At 35.5% G+C, this 15683-nt stretch overlaps 1 protein-coding gene across 1 annotated transcript in view; it reads left to right on the forward strand.

The window, feature by feature from the left end:
- Positions 1 to 15369, forward strand: part of LOC132733236 (nonsense-mediated mRNA decay factor SMG5-like) — a 42527-nt gene extending 27158 nt beyond the window's left edge. Inside the window, exons 20-26 of the mRNA XM_060719836.1 lie at positions 259 to 414; positions 4777 to 4836; positions 5503 to 5659; positions 6455 to 6545; positions 7278 to 7358; positions 10020 to 10174; positions 13621 to 15369. Coding sequence (XP_060575819.1) covers positions 259 to 414; positions 4777 to 4836; positions 5503 to 5659; positions 6455 to 6545; positions 7278 to 7358; positions 10020 to 10174; positions 13621 to 13685 — 765 coding nt within the window. The 3' untranslated portion in view covers positions 13686 to 15369. The remainder of the gene's footprint in view (positions 1 to 258; positions 415 to 4776; positions 4837 to 5502; positions 5660 to 6454; positions 6546 to 7277; positions 7359 to 10019; positions 10175 to 13620) is intronic.
- The last annotated feature ends 314 nt before the right edge of the window (positions 15370 to 15683 follow it).

Here is a 15683-nt window from a genome sequence, read left to right on the forward strand (position 1 = left end):
ATCTTAATTTGGTTCTGGTTCTGTGAAAATAAGATTTCTTTAGGGGACAATATTGGACATTGAAGTGTGGAGGCTTTCAAAACTGTTGTCCAGTATTGATAATTCAGGTACATGTAAAAGCTAAGTAATAGCTATCCATTTGCTTGTAAATAAAGATTCTAATTTATTTGTTCAATTTTTTTATCATTCCTTGCTGGTATAATGTTTTAAAAAGTGTTTTTAACTTTAAACATTATGATAATTTGTGAAAATTTTCAGAGCTTCTTGAGAACATGTTGCCTTAGACAGTTTGGTTACTTTTTATCTGGTCTAGAGGGTTTACAGTTTACTTATAATATAGAGAAGAAGCTTTTCATTGGTCCAGCTCAGCCAATCAGCATTGACGAAACAGAAGAGGTGGCCATGGAGAAAATGGTATAAAACTATTTTTATACCCCCGCACAACAAAGTTGTAAGGGGGGTATACTGGAATCAGCTTGTCCGGCCGTCCGGCCGTCCGGCCGTCCGTCGGTTTTTTCTTGTCCGCCCAATAACTTAAGATTCCTTTGACCCTTAGTCTTCATATTTGGCATGGAGGTTAGTCATGATTAGTAAATGACCCCTATTGATTTTGAGGTCACTAGGTCAAAGGTCAAGGTCACAGGGGCCTTGACTTCAAAAAGCTTGTCCGCCCAATAACTTAAGATTCCTTTGACCCTTAGTCTTCATATTTGGCATGGAGGTTAGTCATGATTAGTAGATGACCCCTATTGATTTTGAGGTCACTAGGTCAAAGGTCAAGGTCACAGGGGCCTTGACTTCAAAAAGCTTGTCCGCCCAATAACTTAAGTTTCCTTTGACCCTTAGTCTTCATATTTGGCATGGAGGTTAGTCATGATTAGTAGATGACCCCTATTGATTTTGAGGTCACTAGGTCAAAGGTCAAGGTCACAGGGGCCTTGACTTCAAAAAGCTTGTCCGCCCAATAACTTAAGATTCCTTTGACCCTTAGTCTTCATATTTGGCATGGAGGTTAGTCATGATTAGTAGATGACCCCTATTGATTTTGAGGTCACTAGGTCAAAGGTCAAGGTCACAGGGGCCTTGACTTCAAAAAGCTTGTCTGCCCAATAACTTAAGTTTCCTTTGACCCTTAGTCTTCATATTTGGCATGGAGGTTAGTCATGATTAGTAGATGACCCCTATTGATTTTGAGGTCACTAGGTCAAAGGTCAAGGTCACAGGGGCCTTGACTTCAAAAAGCTTGTCCGCCCAATAACTTAAGATTCCTTTGACCCTTAGTCTTCATATTTGGCATGGAGGTTAGTCATGATAAGTAGATGATCCCTATTGATTTTGAGGTCACTAGGTCAAAGGTCAAGGTCACAGGGGCCTTGACTTCAAAAAGTTTGTCCGCCCAATAACTTAAGATTCCTTTGACCCTTAGTCTTCATATTTGGCATGGAGGTTAGTCATGATTAGTAGATGATCCCTATTGATTTTGAGGTCACTAGGTCAAAGGTCAAGGTCACAGGGGCCTTGACTTTAAAAAGCTTGTCCGCCCAATAACTTAAGATTCCTTTGACCCTTAGTCTTCATATTTGGCATGGAGGTTAGTCATGATTAGTAGATGACCCCTATTGATTTTGAGGTCACTAGGTCAAAGGTCAAGGTCACAGGGGCCTTGACTTCAAAAAGCTTGTCCGCCCAATAACTTAAGATTCCTTTGACCCTTAGTCTTCATATTTGGCATGGAGGTTAGTCATGATTAGTAGATGACCTCTATTGATTTTGAGGTCACCAGGTCAAAGGTCAAGGTCACAGGGACTTTGACTTCAAAAAGTTTGTCTGCCCAATAACTTTAGATTCCTTTGACCCACAGTCTTCATATTTGGTATGGATGTTGATCATGACTATAAGGTGACCCCTATTGATTTTGAGGTCACTGGGTCAAAGGTCAAGGTCACAGGGACCTTGACAAAAAAAAGCTTTTCTTTTCAATTGCTAAAGAATGTCCTGTCCGCAATGTATTGATTTTGACATTTTCACATTTGAAGCATGTAGAATACATAACTTAGCAATGCACTGGCTTAGTAACCTCAGATTTGGCAGGGAGGTTGTCCTTGAGCTCTAAATGGCCACTGTTGATTCTGACAAAGTGGTATGCGGGGGTATTCACGCCATGATAGTGGCAGTTCTAGTTATTATTGTTAGACTTTAATTCTAAGAAGGCTCCCTATTGTTACTGGCAATATTGACTTGTTTATGTCACCATTATTAAGCTAGGCCCGTCTGCTCATCTCGTGCAGGTGTGACCATACTGGTAGCTTTAAGCATTTTAATTATAAATGTTCGTTACATTTATAGCGGAACAATGTCTGTTTCAAATTGATATCAAGAGCCCTCACATTAACAATTGTAAAAACTGTATGTTAACTGTTTAGCAGAAACCTGGCCTCACAACTATTGTGAACAGTTACCCTCAAGCCAGATATTACAATGTCAATATCTGCTGTTTGGTAATATTCTTATATAATATTCACCTTTTTTTCATGCTTTAGATTGATACATTTTATTTAAATGATATGACTATATTTGATTATTTTAATGCAAATTGGGGTCTAAAATTTTTTTAATAAATTTTCTATAATCAGCCTGTGTTGATTTGAAGCGATCTAATTTTGCCAAACTTTATTAATGATTTCCTATGAAAGTGAATTTCAGGGGAAGTAACTTAAGTTAATTTTCTTATTCCCTATACCACTCTGGGTGGTTGTGTCTATTGTCATGCTGTCCCACTGTCTGTCTGTGGACAGATTTGTGTTGTGTTTAAGTTCTAGAGCTGTGAAACTTTCTAACTATACTGCTCAGCATTTGAACTGATGCATCTGAAGCATAGGTGCCAGACATATAACACCCCCTCCCACCCTACTCCTATATATATGATAAACATGCTTATTATACCCCCACCACAAAATGTGGGGGGGGCTATAATGGATTCGCTTTGTCGCGTCGGTCGGTCGGTCGGTCGGTCGGTCCGTCCGTCTCCATTTTCGTGTCCGCTCTATAACTCCTATACCACTTGAAGGATTTTCTTCAAACTTGGCTCAAATGTTCACCTCAGCAAGGGGATGTGCAGAACCCATGTTGCCCATGTGTCAGCTCAAGGTCAAGGTCACAATTGAAGGTCAAATATCAAACACAATCATATATTAGACAGTATGTCGTGTCCGCTCTGTAGATCCTACAATAATTGAAAGATTTTCTTCAAACTTGGCTAAAATGTTCACCTCAATAAGGGAATGTGCAGAACTCACGTTGCCCATGTGTCATTTTAAGGTCAAGGTCACAATTGAAGGTCAAATATCAAACAATCAAATATTGCACAATATGTCGTGTCCGCTCTGTAAGTCCTACACTAATTGAAAGATTTTCTTCAAACTTGGCTCAAATGTTCATTTCAACAATGGGATGTGCAGAACCCATGTTGCCCATGTGTCAGCTCAAGGTCAAGGTCACAATTGAAGGTCAAATATCAAACAATCAAATATTACACAGTATGTCGTGTCCGCTCTGTAAGTCCTACACTTATTGAAAGATTTTCTTCAAACTTGGCTCAAATGTTCACCTCAACAAGGTTATGTGCAGAACCTATGTCACTCTTTTGCCGGCTTAAGGTCAAGGTCACACTTGAAGGTCAAAAATTGACTTAGAAAATGTTCTTTAATTTTAACATATATCTGAATATTTCTGAATCTAGAAAAGGTATTTGCTTGAAACTTAAAATATAAATGAAGTGTCACAATTAAGATATGCTGGTCAAGTTTCATAACTCTGTATTGCATTTAACAAAGTTATGCCCCTTTTTAATCTTCAAATTTACATACAATCACATATTAGACAATATGTTGTGTCCGCTCTATAAATCCTTTACTAATGGAAGAATTTTCTTCAAACTTTTCTCAAATGTTCACCTAAACAAGGTTATGTGCAGAATCCATGTCACCTTTGTGCAGGCTAAAGGTCAAGGTCAGACTTGAAGGTCAAAAATTGACTTAGAAAATGTTCTTAGATTAAAACATGTTTTTGAAATTATTTCGGAAACTAGCATAGGTATTTGCTTGAAACTTAAAAGATATATGAGGTGTCGCAATTACGATATGCAGGTCAAGTTTCATAACTCTGTATTGCATTTTGACAAAGTTATCCCCCTTTTTAAGTCTTTAAATTTACATACAATCAATACTAGACAATATGTTGTGTCCGCTCTATAAATTCTATACTAATGGAAGGATTTTCTTCAAACTTTACTCAAATGTTCTCTCCAATTGGGCGATGTGCAGAACCCATCATACCCTTGTGCCAGCTGAAGGTCAAGGCCACACTTGAAGGTCAAAAATTGACTTATAAAAGTTTAGTATATTGGGAAAATGAAAGGTTATTTGTAACTGTTTCGAACATGATTTGATAATAGATATTTTTACTATTACCTGTACAATTAGTCTTTTTTTCACCAGAGATAATTTCTTTTTATGTATTTGTGCCACTTAAGTTATTCCCTTAACCACCTTTCCAAGTTGTCTTCTGTCAAGGACATTGGTGGGGGTATGAATCGCATTCAGCGATAGTTCTAGTTATAGATATAATAAGGGGCTACTAGACCTCAGGCACCTGTGATCTGAAGCAGATTTTAAGTTGATCAGCAATGGTTTAGTACTGAGCATAGTCAAGGACACTGTCCCACTAGCATGTCTTGTATATAGTATTTTTACTAATTTGAATTAATTGTTAATACAGGCAGATACAGAGAGTCGAAGAAATCAACTTATGAGAGATATGGCCCAGCTTAGATTGCAGGTATAACATATATTAGTTGATTTTGTAAAAACTCCGGGAACGCTTTACCAATATCGCCCAATGCATAGCTTAGTAGATTAAAACAGGCAGATCCAATGATAAATAGTTAATGGCAATTTCCTTTTTTTCTATCATGTGTATATATAGATCAATTATATTTGATATATAGATTTAACCGGTTCTGGTTCAAATTTGATAAAGAAGTTAATTAATTCACTAAATTCATAATGCATGTAACATTTCTATTGTAACGTAACAGTTGTATGGCATTATTACATGTATTTTATCTTTTGGTTATGTATGGTTACAAAAACAAGATATTATGGTTGTATATTTGTATGGTTCTGCTATACCATGTCATATTATATTTCATTTTCCAGCTTGTCTGTTTCAAAGAAAAAGTTAATCTATTTTGAGTGCTGTGGCATTGTCATTGTTGTCATTGTCATCATGCAAAAATGTTATTGTAATTCGTTATACAAACATTTTAAAATGTATCAACATGAAACTTGGAATACTTAGCCTTAACACTGCATGCCATGCTCTTGTGCACTGCATACTATTAGAATAACCAAAAAAATGCTAAGTAGACGAATGTCTGTTTAGATCTGTGCATGCTCTATTTATGAATATAATTTTATCTTCAGTGTTATGTATATATTTCAGGCTGAAGTAAGTGAGTTGGAGGGAAGTTTGTCGATGACAGACTCTGTGCCTTTTCCACCGTACCTCATTCCAGATACGTCAAGTCTGTGTGCTGCATTACCCTCTATCAAGAAGCTCAGTCAGACTAACAGAAGCATTATTGTGATACCTCTAGCTGGTTAGATTATGTTTTTAAGATATTTACTAAATTTTTATAAAAAAATTATCTGAACGTTGAAACTTGATACTTTAATATATGAAATGGACTTGTCCAGCTGTTAACCTTTAACCTGCTGATTTTCAACCGTTACCACCTAAAAGATTTTATATGGACTTTTCCAATTTTAGCTGGGCTATTTGAAGAAAAGGGAGAGGTACTGTACTCACCCAGGTGTCCATGACATTAAGTTTGTGCATGCAAGTTGATATCTCCAAAAGTTCTGAAGGGAATGGGTTGAAACTTCACACACTTATTGTAGAGCATAACAGGTTACTCTCCAAGGCCCATAACTCTAATTATATTCTGTCTGCAAATCAAACATTGCAGATTATGTTTAGATGGCACAGATGTGTGGGCTGATCTTGGGCTGGTTGCAAGGATAGAATCTGTTGCCACAAGCAGAATTCCCCAGCTTCCACTGTCCATAAATTATGGAGTGTATCAAGATGAAAAAATAAAGTAAGCAAACCAAGGGTGTACAGCCTGGTCTGACTGAACTTATGTACAAGCTAGTCTGACTCTATCTATATTGGTGGCAAAGGCTAATCAGCAGGGTAGGGATAAAGTAGAAAATATGCATTATTTTCATAATAAATTATAAATCAGAATGTTAAGCAACCAACAGTATGGAGTCTGATGAGACAGTGTAGCCTAGGCTGGTTTGACTCTTTAGTAAAGGAATTGGGGTATGCAATTATCATCCCAAGTGAAACCTGTATGACTGTATTATTTTGTATGGTTTTTTTTCAACAGTGATAGATAGCCTAGATCATCAGAAGAAGGAGAGTCATGGAGCTAGAGATGCTATACGCTGGCTGGAGGCGGAATTCAGGAAAGGCAATAGGTAAACTATACACTCCATTAGTAATATTTTTTAACAAGCATCTGTGTGATCGGAGTTGTTCATATTGCTGAATCTGAATCAACAGCCCCTTACAGCTTTGTTTTTGAAACCTGTCAAGACGTTTTTATTGTTAAATGTGAGGAAAATATTTAGCTAAAATGTGGCTAACAGTGAGAACTTCGAGGTCTTTTCTCGACCACTAAACCTTGGAGTCATATGACCTTTACAGTGCTGGTGCGATGTAAAACCCAACCAAAATAAAAATTTAAAAAGAGATGAAGTGATGGACGTGGAAAGTTTGTCCACTAGTAAAAGACATGGCACTAGTCTCTGCATTGCTTTTCTCTGAATATAGAAAATAGAAATTGATATTGTTTTTCACCAGTCTGATTTTTCCTGGATAAAGAGATTTTTAGGGTGTCGGGCTTCGAAAAACATTTCCAGAGTCACTCTTCCTACAGGACAAGTAGCTTCTAAATCCAATGTGCAGGCAACATATCTCTTCTCATCCTGCATCGAATTCTCTTAAGTTCTACTTGTAATTACGAGCGAACAAGTGGAATTTTTGATCTCTGTGTGTAAAAAGATAATTAAATGTATATGGAAACGTTGAAGATCATTTGACCTTTGCTTAATTGAATATGTTGCAGGCTTGGTTTAATTTAGTCTCTTTATGGACAGTTGTTGTTACTGCATGTTTAGGAGTAATTCTATCTTCTCTGTTTATCTCAGGTATATCCGAGCACAGAAGAACAGTGAGAAAATACCTGCAGCCAATACTCGACATTTAAAAAAAAAGTACAGGGATACATGGTATGTTTTATTAGGGAATACTAGCAAAATCTGTTGTATGGTTAAATAAAAAAATGCTATGAATTGTGAGATCATTTGATTAATATATATTTATGAATATAAAATATTTATTTGTGAAAACTTACGCATATAAATCTAAGAAGCAAAAAAAGTTTAAGGGCATTCCTAATAAACTTTGAAAATGTCCCACTAAATTGTATTTCTAAAATTAATTCGACTTGAATCGATAAAAAATACGATAATTTCAACACTATCTTTAATTGGCTAAAGCATGTGTTCTGCTTCACCAGTATTGAATCTTAAACCCTTGGTACAGTTTTAAAATGTGTCCAATTCTCATAAATTGATAAATACACGCTGATTTTTATGTTGACATGTCTTTTATCATATATTTAATGAATGAAATATTGAAAAATATTGAAGAAATAAAATGGATTATTTTTATTTTCCGTATATTCTCTGTGAAAATTTATATTTCACTGCAGTGAAACATATGTTCTGTATTTTCACTGGTGTCTTGCCAGACTACTTTTTTCTGACATTAGCCAGTGCACTTAAGTCAAAGAGAAGTCTTTCAAATTGTAATGTTAAAAAAGAGAAAAAGTAAATATAATGAACAGTAAATTTCAAGTTTTTTTCTTTATATACAAGATTTATTTTCATCTTGTGGTATGAAAAATATCATATTTCACAAGTGGCGGCAGAAAATAAATCTTATTTTAAAAAAACAACCTGAATATCCTCTTATACATGTATACAGATAAGGCTTAGGTATTCAGCACTTACTTGCGTGTACATTATATCTTTAAATGTCTTTAATGTTTTTACACCCTGTGACTGACATTAAGTGGAAAAGATTACCATGTTTCACAGACAGTGCTTCAATTTACATTTTGCATACAATTAACAGGTAGTGAATGTAACAAGTATCTGACACATTTTGATTGAAGTGATCCTGGCAGTTTTAACGCTGCAGTTAGGGTTTTTATAACATGATGAGGAAGATGCATTTAAACGATTCTGCTAACCTCAAACTTGAAATTTAATGTGACAGATTCTGTGAAGGAGTCATATTCTTAATTCAAGGAAATCAAAATTTAGTTAGACTGTACATGTATATATGTAAATGTATATGTAAATGTAAAACTTCAGGGTCAATGGTTTAAGGATGCTGATTTTATGTTAATCAACTTGCCACATTCCTGTCAGATTTTTATTTCTGATATGCTGTCATAAACTCATAGCAGTGTTAAATTATTTCATGTGAATATGTTATACAGCTTTTTTACAGAATGTACGTTGCTGAGGTGTCTGGTACAATTCAATATGGGGAACGGGGGAGGGGCTGCCCATGGGGTTCTCCTTTATGATTAAACTGTTGATGCCAAGTGACCTTATGGTGGTGTTATTTCTGTAATACATGTCAAACATACCTTGATAATTTTAAAAGTATAAATAAAACTGACATTTGTTTCAGAGAATCTTTCTTTAGCTTAGTGTTATGTTTGCTTGTAAGTTAGTCTTACAAGTTTAAACCCGTCTTTTTATGCCCCCACAATGTGGGAGCATATAGCATTGCACTTGTCCGTCCGTCAGTCCGTCCGTCCGTCAGTCTGTATGTCCCGAAATCTTGTGAACGCAACTCCTCTTAAACCGGATTGCAAATTTTGCTTAAACTTACAGGGATGAACAACATTAATGTGTAGATGGTAGTAAAGGAAGGAATTTTTGCTGCGACCAAATTTAACAGAATTATGGCCCTTTGTTGATTTTTTCACTATATACTATGTAGAAATTTTGTGAACGTAACTCCTCTTAAACCGGCTGGCAGATTTTGCTTAAACTTCCAGGGATGAACAACCTTAATGTGTAGATGGTAGTAAAGGAAGGAATTTTTGCTGCGACCAAATTTAACAGAATTATGGCCCTTTGTTGATTTTTTCACTATATACTACGTAGAAATTTTGTGAATGCAACTCCTCTTAAACCGGATGGCAGAATTTGCTTAAACTTCCAGGGATGAACAACCTTAATATGTAGATGATAGTAAAGGAAGGAATTTTTGCTGTGACCAAATTTTACAGAATTATAGCCCTTTGTTGATTTTTTCACTATATACTATATAGAAATTTTGTGAACACAACTCCTCTTAAACCGGATGGCAGATTTTGCTTAAACTTCCAGGGATGAACAACCTTAATGTGTAGATGGTAGTAAAGGAAGGAATTTTTGCTGCAACCAACTTTAACAGAATTATGGCCCTTTGTTGATTTTTTCATTATATACTTAGTAGAAATTTTGTGAACGCAACTCCTCTTAAACCGGGTGGCAGATTTTGCTTAAACTTCCAGGGATTAACAACCTTAATGTGTAGATGGCGGTAAAGGAAGGAATTTTTGCTGCGACCAAATTTAACAGAATTATGGCCCTTTGTTGATTTTAAGTTTTTCAACTTGTGGCACATGTAGTCCAAAAAATATTTGACCTAGAGTCATAAGATTGACAGAACAGTGGCGTGTGGGGGCATCCGTGTCCTATGGACACATTTCTAGTTTCTGTTGTATTTGCATTTTCCCCAATTTTACGTTATCAATAAATAATAATAAAAAAAGCTAATCAGAATATGTCATATTTATGTAATTTTCCCTTTGTATTATGCAGGTGTGCTCTGGAGATAGTGAATTGTGCCCTGTATTTATCAAGGCAAGGAGGTGACTTTGGTGCCGACACTGTCATCGCAATCCTCACATCTAGTGGATTTAATGCCATCAAAAATCCAGTCGTGAAGCAAACGCTGGCTACCAGTAAACAGGAAGGTAAGGGGAGAAGCAGTCAGATTGTGTCTGCATTGATATGTATTTGGGATGATTCTTTCTTGCATATCACACTTGCGTTTCAGTTAGTTTTACCCATGCCGGAAATGTCATCTGGCATGGGGGGTGCCAGATGAGTCGCTTACTGTACAATGGCATGCTTAGGATGCCATAATTTTACCGATATGGATAAAGTTGTAATTTCATACGATCTTGTAAGAAAATAGTAATGGGTGTAATGACATAAATTTCCATGGATAATTGTTTTATTAATGTAAAGAGTTTAAAATAGAATACAGTGTAACTTCCGAATTCCGGAACTTCTGAAATCCGGAAACTTCTAAAAACCGAACAATTTTTTCGGTCCCGATTTTTTCCCTTCTATTTTCTATTAATATAATACTTCTGAATTCCGGAACTTCTAAATTCTGAATTCCGGACGATATTTTCGTAAAATTAGAGTCAAATCAATGCAATTTTACCTCCGAAAACCGGAAATATCCAAAGGTGTGAAATACATTGGAAATCGAGAATGTTTACCCTGCAGGAAGATTTAATCTCCCTATCGATTGTTTACTAATTAGCGGTGATCGTGTAATTTGACACGCGTTAAAATCGCAAACTGTGAAATGGTATGTTTGAAGTGATGCGGTTAATCAAAGTAATTTACCGCGGTCAGTTAATTTGAAGTGTTTATTAGCGGATTAAATCACAATTAGTTGGGACAATGTATGCATCAAACGTCTATAGGGATTTTATTGTATTTGATGTAATAATTAATTAACTAGCATCGGACGATATGTAAGTTTATGTAATTAACAACATTTCTACAAACTGATAGAAATTCGAAAGCATTTTCAGGTGTAAGATAAAAATGTATTCTTTTCATTCACATCTTTATCTTGATTAAAAGACTATTATATATGATATTACAGTAATGGCCACATCTTCCTTGACATTTAGTGATTATTAAGTGGTTTAGTCTTGTCCACATTATCATAAACCTCTGAATTCCGGAAACCTCTGAAATCCGAACTTTTTGACAAGTCCCATGGGTGTTCGGTTTTCGGAAGTTACACTATATGGTAGAATATGCAAGAAAAAAATATGTGACATATGTTTGCGGTTTGGATTGGAATATTGGATATTCTGATCCGAACCGCAACATATGACAGATATTATTATTCCAGTGCTTGAGTTGACCCTTGTTGATTCTTAGTGCAAAAATAATAAAAAGTTCCATGACATGTAGTTTTGTAGATTTATTATCATCAATTATATTGCTGCTGTGATGTTATTAAATTAACCTGCTTAATAGGGACATGACTGAGGTTATTTGGCCGGACAGGACTAGACTTTTCAAGCTTTGTTTGCCATTTGATGAAGTTCTTGATCAAGAACATCCAGGCAAAATTCAGATGATTCAATCACTATGTTTTTTTAAGAATCTATTCCAAACTATGAATGTATTTATTAAAATTTGAAGGAATTTAATATTATTAGCTTGACTAGTCGAAGAATATGGAGAGCTATTGAATTCACCTAGGTGTTGGCCTGTGCATCACACTTTGATTAACCTTTTACCACATATATACGCGAAACAACGCACTTTCGACCCCCCCCCTTTTTTAGGCCTAAAATAGTGAAATAATGTCCTATTTGGGCCCCAAACATAAGTTTTCGTTTGAGAAATGTTGCGTAAAAAATTGAGCACTTTTTCGGCGCCGCCCCCCATCCAAAAGATACATCAGGGGGTTGCCAGAAGGGGGATGTGCCCCCTTCTGTTAGGGGGGTTTGAAGGGGGCGGAGTCCCCCTCATCGCCAAGAAAATTTTGGACTTGTGAGAGGCTAAAAATGACCCCAGGTCGATCATAATGTAACGTTCAACCAACGCTGAAAAGCCTTTGACTCTATCTCAATCCCTTGAGCAGTTGCAGCACTTTGAAATAAATTTTGATGGAAAAAATCGAGGCAAAATAGTTATTTTTGGCAGTTTTGAGATGTCCCCTCGTTGCCATGGTAACAGGAAATTTAAGACTGAGCATGTCGTTACAGAGGCAATGGTCCAGTCAACATTTGTGCCAAGTTTGATTAGTATTGAAGCATTTTTCATAGTTTCATAGCAGTTTGAACTTGTAACAGGAGGCTTTTCAGTGAAAACGGCCATTTTTCACAATATGCTCATGGGGGAAAGGGTTAAGTTATTGTGTGCATATAGGTATCTCCAAAACTACGGATGGGAAAGAGTTGAAACTTCACACACTTGTTTGAGAGCATAAATGAGGTTATTTTTTAAGGCCCATAACTGTAACATGGATTTTAGCAGAATTATAGCCTTTTTGAACTTATAATGTTTTACATTATGAAGGGTCTTGTTTAACTATCAAGCATTAAGAATACGTGTAGTCAAGCACTCTGTCCAAATGACAGCTCTTGTTGTTACTAAAATTCTGCCCAGCTTCGATCAGAGTTAGAAATGTCTACATAGTTTTAAATGTTATAGGTATCTGGATATTAAGTGCCTTAAGGCTAGATTAAATCATTTATACACTTGACAAAATTATTACTTGTTAACACTGCTCTGGAGGCGTGCTGCTTTAAAACCTTTTCAGCAAAAACAATTTCCTTGTTTTTCTTTTGATGTACATTGCATAATGTTACCTGTTTTACATGAATAAACTTATTTTTGGTAACACTTAAAAGTCATAAAAGTTATTTTAAGAAACAAAATTGTAATTTTTGTCTAGGGTGACAGTGTTGTTTATATCAACTGTTTAAATATACAGATAATACTCATAAACATTCATTTGGCAAGGTTAAAAAAAGTTGAAACTTACATTTAATGATGATAAACCATCAGCTGATTTACATTTATTCTTAAAATAATTTTCACTTTACAGTCAAACTTGTGTTTAAAGCCATATAGTTTTCGAAAGTCTTCATTTATTCTTAAGACAATTTTCACATTACAGTCAAACCTGTGTTTAAAGTTTGACAATATTTTCGAAATGAAAAATATCTTTTTTGACAAATGGGGCATCCATGGCTGAGTGGTTAAGGTTGTTGACTTCAAACTACTTGGCCCCTTACCGCTGTAGGTTTGAATCTCAACAGGGACTTAGGATTCTTTCATGTGAGGAAGCTATCCAGCTAGCTTACTGAATGTCGGTGGTTCTACTCAGGTGCCCATTCATGCCTGAAATAATGCACCGAAGGGCATCAGAGGTCTTCCTCCACCAGTAAAGCTGGCAAGTCAACATATGACCTATACTGTGTTGGTGTGATATAAAACCCAGTCAAAGAAAAATACACTTTCAAAGTTTATTAGCAAATTTCAGAGGTTAATCTCATATATTGTATGTGTGACTGTTTTATTATGTGAATGCTTTTTTTGGTCACATTTACTGTAAGAGAAGATGTTTACTAACTATGCTGTAAACATATTCCAGGTGTGAGTGTCGAGAATATAACAGAGTTTGTCAACAAGTGGTCAGAGGTGTTAAACAAAGGATGAGCCTGGTACCAGTTATTACAAGATGAAGGTCTCAGCACTGCTGCTGGAAGAAGTCTGGGAACCAGGCAGTATACAGACAAAACAATATGTTTTTTAAGATTTAAAAGAAAATCAAAAAGACATTTATTGTTTTTTCCAAAAATTAGCAGTTGTACATGACAAGATACACTGTTAAAGATCATGTGTTATGTCAGTGAAAATAAAATCACCTGATAACATACATTCATGTGAGATCATGTGAAAGAAAGGAAGTCATTATGTCAACCAATAAAAATATCTATTCATATACTAAAATATATTAAGCTATAAAAAAGAGTCCCAGTCTGTCACTGTAGCTGTATGATTGGTTGATTTTTAAAGTTATGCAATGCTGCTGCCAATCAAAAGCTAAAGATTAATGATTTTTAGACTGGTAACAGGATTAGGCTGATATGATTATCTGAATGTGACTTTGGGTATCTAATAAGAAAAATATAGTGTTAAGTTGGTTAACTTTAGCATTTTTTGCTAAACCTTGGGAATTTATTGGTTATTTATTTAAAACAGTGTTGTAAATCTCTTACTAAATATGATCATGGGTTTCTATGGTTGATTATTATGGTCTTTGACCTCTAACCTGAATGTGGGTCTTGTGAGAGCCTGTGGGTGACCCTGTCAATTGTTATGGTTCAAGACCTCTTATCTGCAAATGCCAATTTCTTGGTCTTTGACTGAAAATGCCAATTTCTTGGTCCTTGACCTCTAATCTGTAAAATGCCAATTTCTTTGTCCTTGACCTCTTATGTGCAAATACCAAATGTTGGTCTTCGACCTCTTATCTTCAAATGTCAAATTCTACACAGAATAATGATCTACAATAATCATATTAAGCTATGGAAGATTTGTTGTTGTACCACTGTTTCTGCTCAAGCCTAAACAAAATACTTTCACATTGATTCGTTCATGGCCTACCTTTACAGTAAAATCTTGCAATTAGCTTAAATTATAACGCAGCTTGTTTCAAGACAACTTGAAAGCCAAGAAAATGGAATTCATACTTCAGTGTATTCGTAAGTTATGTTATTTAAACTTTTAAATACTCCAAAAATGAAATTGGAAAAGGAACTATTGTAGCGAAATGCGTTTTCGTAAAGGGCAACTCAGCAATAAGTTACGGAATGTTGCAGCTATGCAAGTTCTAGCCTATGAATGTTTTATTGTTACATTTTATAGCTTTAATTAAGTTATGTATTATCTTTACAATGGTTAGATAGATTAAATATCATTGTCTGCCATTAAAACTAAAAGGAATGTGAGGTTGTCTGTCTGCATATTTGTGATGATTTTCTTGTTAATGATAAGACATGAACTGGAAATTGAAACCTGATGCCACTGACAATGAAATGCATGTGACATCAGCTTTAGCATTATGTTGGCAACAGATTCTACCCATGCCACCAGTGCAGACCAAAATCAGCTCGCACATTTGTACCATCTGATCATGGTCAGCAGAATTCGCTATTTGATCAGTTCTTTATTTTGAAGTTTTCCACCACAAATTATGAATTATCTTTTCAAGATTGAAAGATGGAAAAGATCATTAGGCAGGTGTTACCTTTTTATAAGAGGAAGCTATCAAGCTCTCTGATTATTGGGTTTTATCAAGGTACCCCGTTTTTTGTACTGGCTGACCTTGAGTTGGTACTGGTTGCGAGGGTAGAATCAGTTCCCACCAGTAGGTTATGGTTTACTTGGTATGATAATTATTACATTATTTTAAATGGTAAATAAGAGTTAATTCCCCTTTTTTCTATGCAAAGACTATCTTACATTAATCCTTCCTGTTTAATAGCTTTACTGACAGCAAATATCCAAGTGGTTCTGTTCTCTACTTTATGTTAGAACCTTGATGTTGTATCATTTAAAATTTAAGTTGACTTGACCAAATTCATGGTTGGACAAGTTCATTTTACAGAGTGCAGGTTAACTAATATAGTGGAATATTTGAATTATGAAATG

Source organism: Ruditapes philippinarum, unplaced genomic scaffold (genome assembly GCF_026571515.1).
Source record: "Ruditapes philippinarum isolate M1 unplaced genomic scaffold, ASM2657151v2 ctg2232_1_1_1_1, whole genome shotgun sequence".
Taxonomy (NCBI): Eukaryota; Metazoa; Mollusca; class Bivalvia; order Venerida; family Veneridae; genus Ruditapes; species Ruditapes philippinarum.